Source organism: Loa loa (genome assembly GCF_000183805.2).
Source record: "Loa loa unplaced genomic scaffold supercont3.323, whole genome shotgun sequence".
NCBI classification, from domain to species: Eukaryota; Metazoa; Nematoda; class Chromadorea; order Rhabditida; family Onchocercidae; genus Loa; species Loa loa.
In genome coordinates this window covers 34543-36208 of record NW_018108503.1, presented here as the reverse complement: position 1 = coordinate 36208, position 1666 = coordinate 34543, and the positions used below count along the sequence as shown (strand labels likewise).

At 18.5% G+C, this 1666-nt stretch overlaps 1 protein-coding gene across 1 annotated transcript in view; it reads right to left on the bottom strand.

The window, feature by feature from the left end:
• Positions 1–631, bottom strand: part of LOAG_15789 (hypothetical protein) — a gene marked incomplete at both ends in the record, with an annotated part of 2726 nt that extends 2095 nt beyond the window's left edge. Inside the window, one exon of the mRNA XM_020448969.1 lies at positions 532–631. Within this exon, the coding sequence (XP_020300922.1) occupies positions 532–631 (100 nt within the window). The remainder of the gene's footprint in view (positions 1–531) is intronic.
• Positions 632–1666: the final 1035 nt, after the last annotated feature.

Sequence of the window (1666 nt, the reverse complement as noted above, 5' to 3'; positions counted from 1 at the left end):
GAAAAAATTGGTCAACCATTTATTATTCATATTATTATATATGCACTTATGTTTATCCACAGAAAGTAAATCTATTATTTTAAAACCTGAATTAACCGGAACAAATTAAATATCGGATGATATTCAAGTACATATCATTAACTACACCTGGATTAACCTAAATAAAATAACCTTAAGTAATACTTGAATACCAATAATAAATGTTATTTACATTTACCTAAAAGTAATATTAATTCTAAGTGAGAAAAAATTAGTTCCAATATATTAATCAATCAATGAAATTAATTAAAAATGAAGGTATTTCTGATATAGTAATATAAACAAAAAAAATAAATTTAAAATTTAATTTTATTACAAAAATTTGTAAACAAAAAAAACGATATATTTCTATTACAGTTATTTCTATTGTATTTTTCTGTTATAGTTAAGGTAAATATCATCAAAAAAAAACTAATTTAATTAATTATTTAATTCCATTAAAAATTTTTTTTTCTATTTTCTATAAAAAAAAAATATATATATAAAACATACAATGTGCTTCATCAGTATCATCATGTAAACCACAATTTTCATCACCATTACATTTCAAACGAGCATCAATACATAATTTTGTATATGTACAAAGATACATCGATGGATATGAACATTCATTATCTTCTGAAAAAAAAAAAAAAAAGTAAAAAAAGAAAAGAAAGAATAAATGAAACGAAATAATTTAAATGATTTATATTTTGAGAAGAAAGGAAAAGAAAAGAAAAAAAAAGAGAATTTATATGAAATAATAATCTTAATGTAAAAGAAAAAAAAAGAAGGAAAATTGAAAATAAAATTTAAATTATATTTGTTATTGAATTTAGAATTAAATTTAAATTATATTTTATTAAATTCATGTTTCAAAAGAAATTTGCGCTTATTTGATAGATTTCTTATTTCGTAATTAATTCCGCATTCTTTTTTTTTTGTTATCCCAAATATTGCTTATTTTAATTATTGTTATAAAAATCAGAAAATACGCCACCTACATAAAATATCGTAAATTAGCCGAAAGTTTCGTCATTAATTAGCATCAAATATTCATTAATTTGGTAGAATAAAAATTTGATAAGGAAATTTGGATTATAAAATTTTGCTATTTGTATTTTTTATTAAAATTTCTATTATTAAATTTTATTTTTCTATTATTAGATTGAGCTTTTTATTACTAAATTTTTTACATTCGTAAATGATTTGAATTTTTTTTCCATTTTTTTTTGACTACAAAATTAGAATTTGTTATTTTTATAATAATATATCGCAAAAAAGAATAAAAGCTTTAATAAAACTTTGAAAAATTTATTTAATAATAATTTAATAAAATTTACCTTTGACTTTTTTTAACCTCTGTCCAGGTAAAATTAAAACCTTTTAAACCATTTACTTTATCCGGTGATGTAAAAAATCTGAAAAAGAAAAAGAAAAGAAGGGAGGAAACAATTTAATTAATCTTTATTTAATGAGTAAAATAAGTGATGTGAATAATTTTCAAAAATTTATTTAACAATTTTTTTTTTCTTTTCCTTTTTTAGCTTAAAATTATTTGTTTATACTTTGTTTTTTTTTAAATAAACAATTTTAAAAAGCTAAAATTTAATATGTAAAAGTAATTTTTTTCCATTATTTTGTTGCA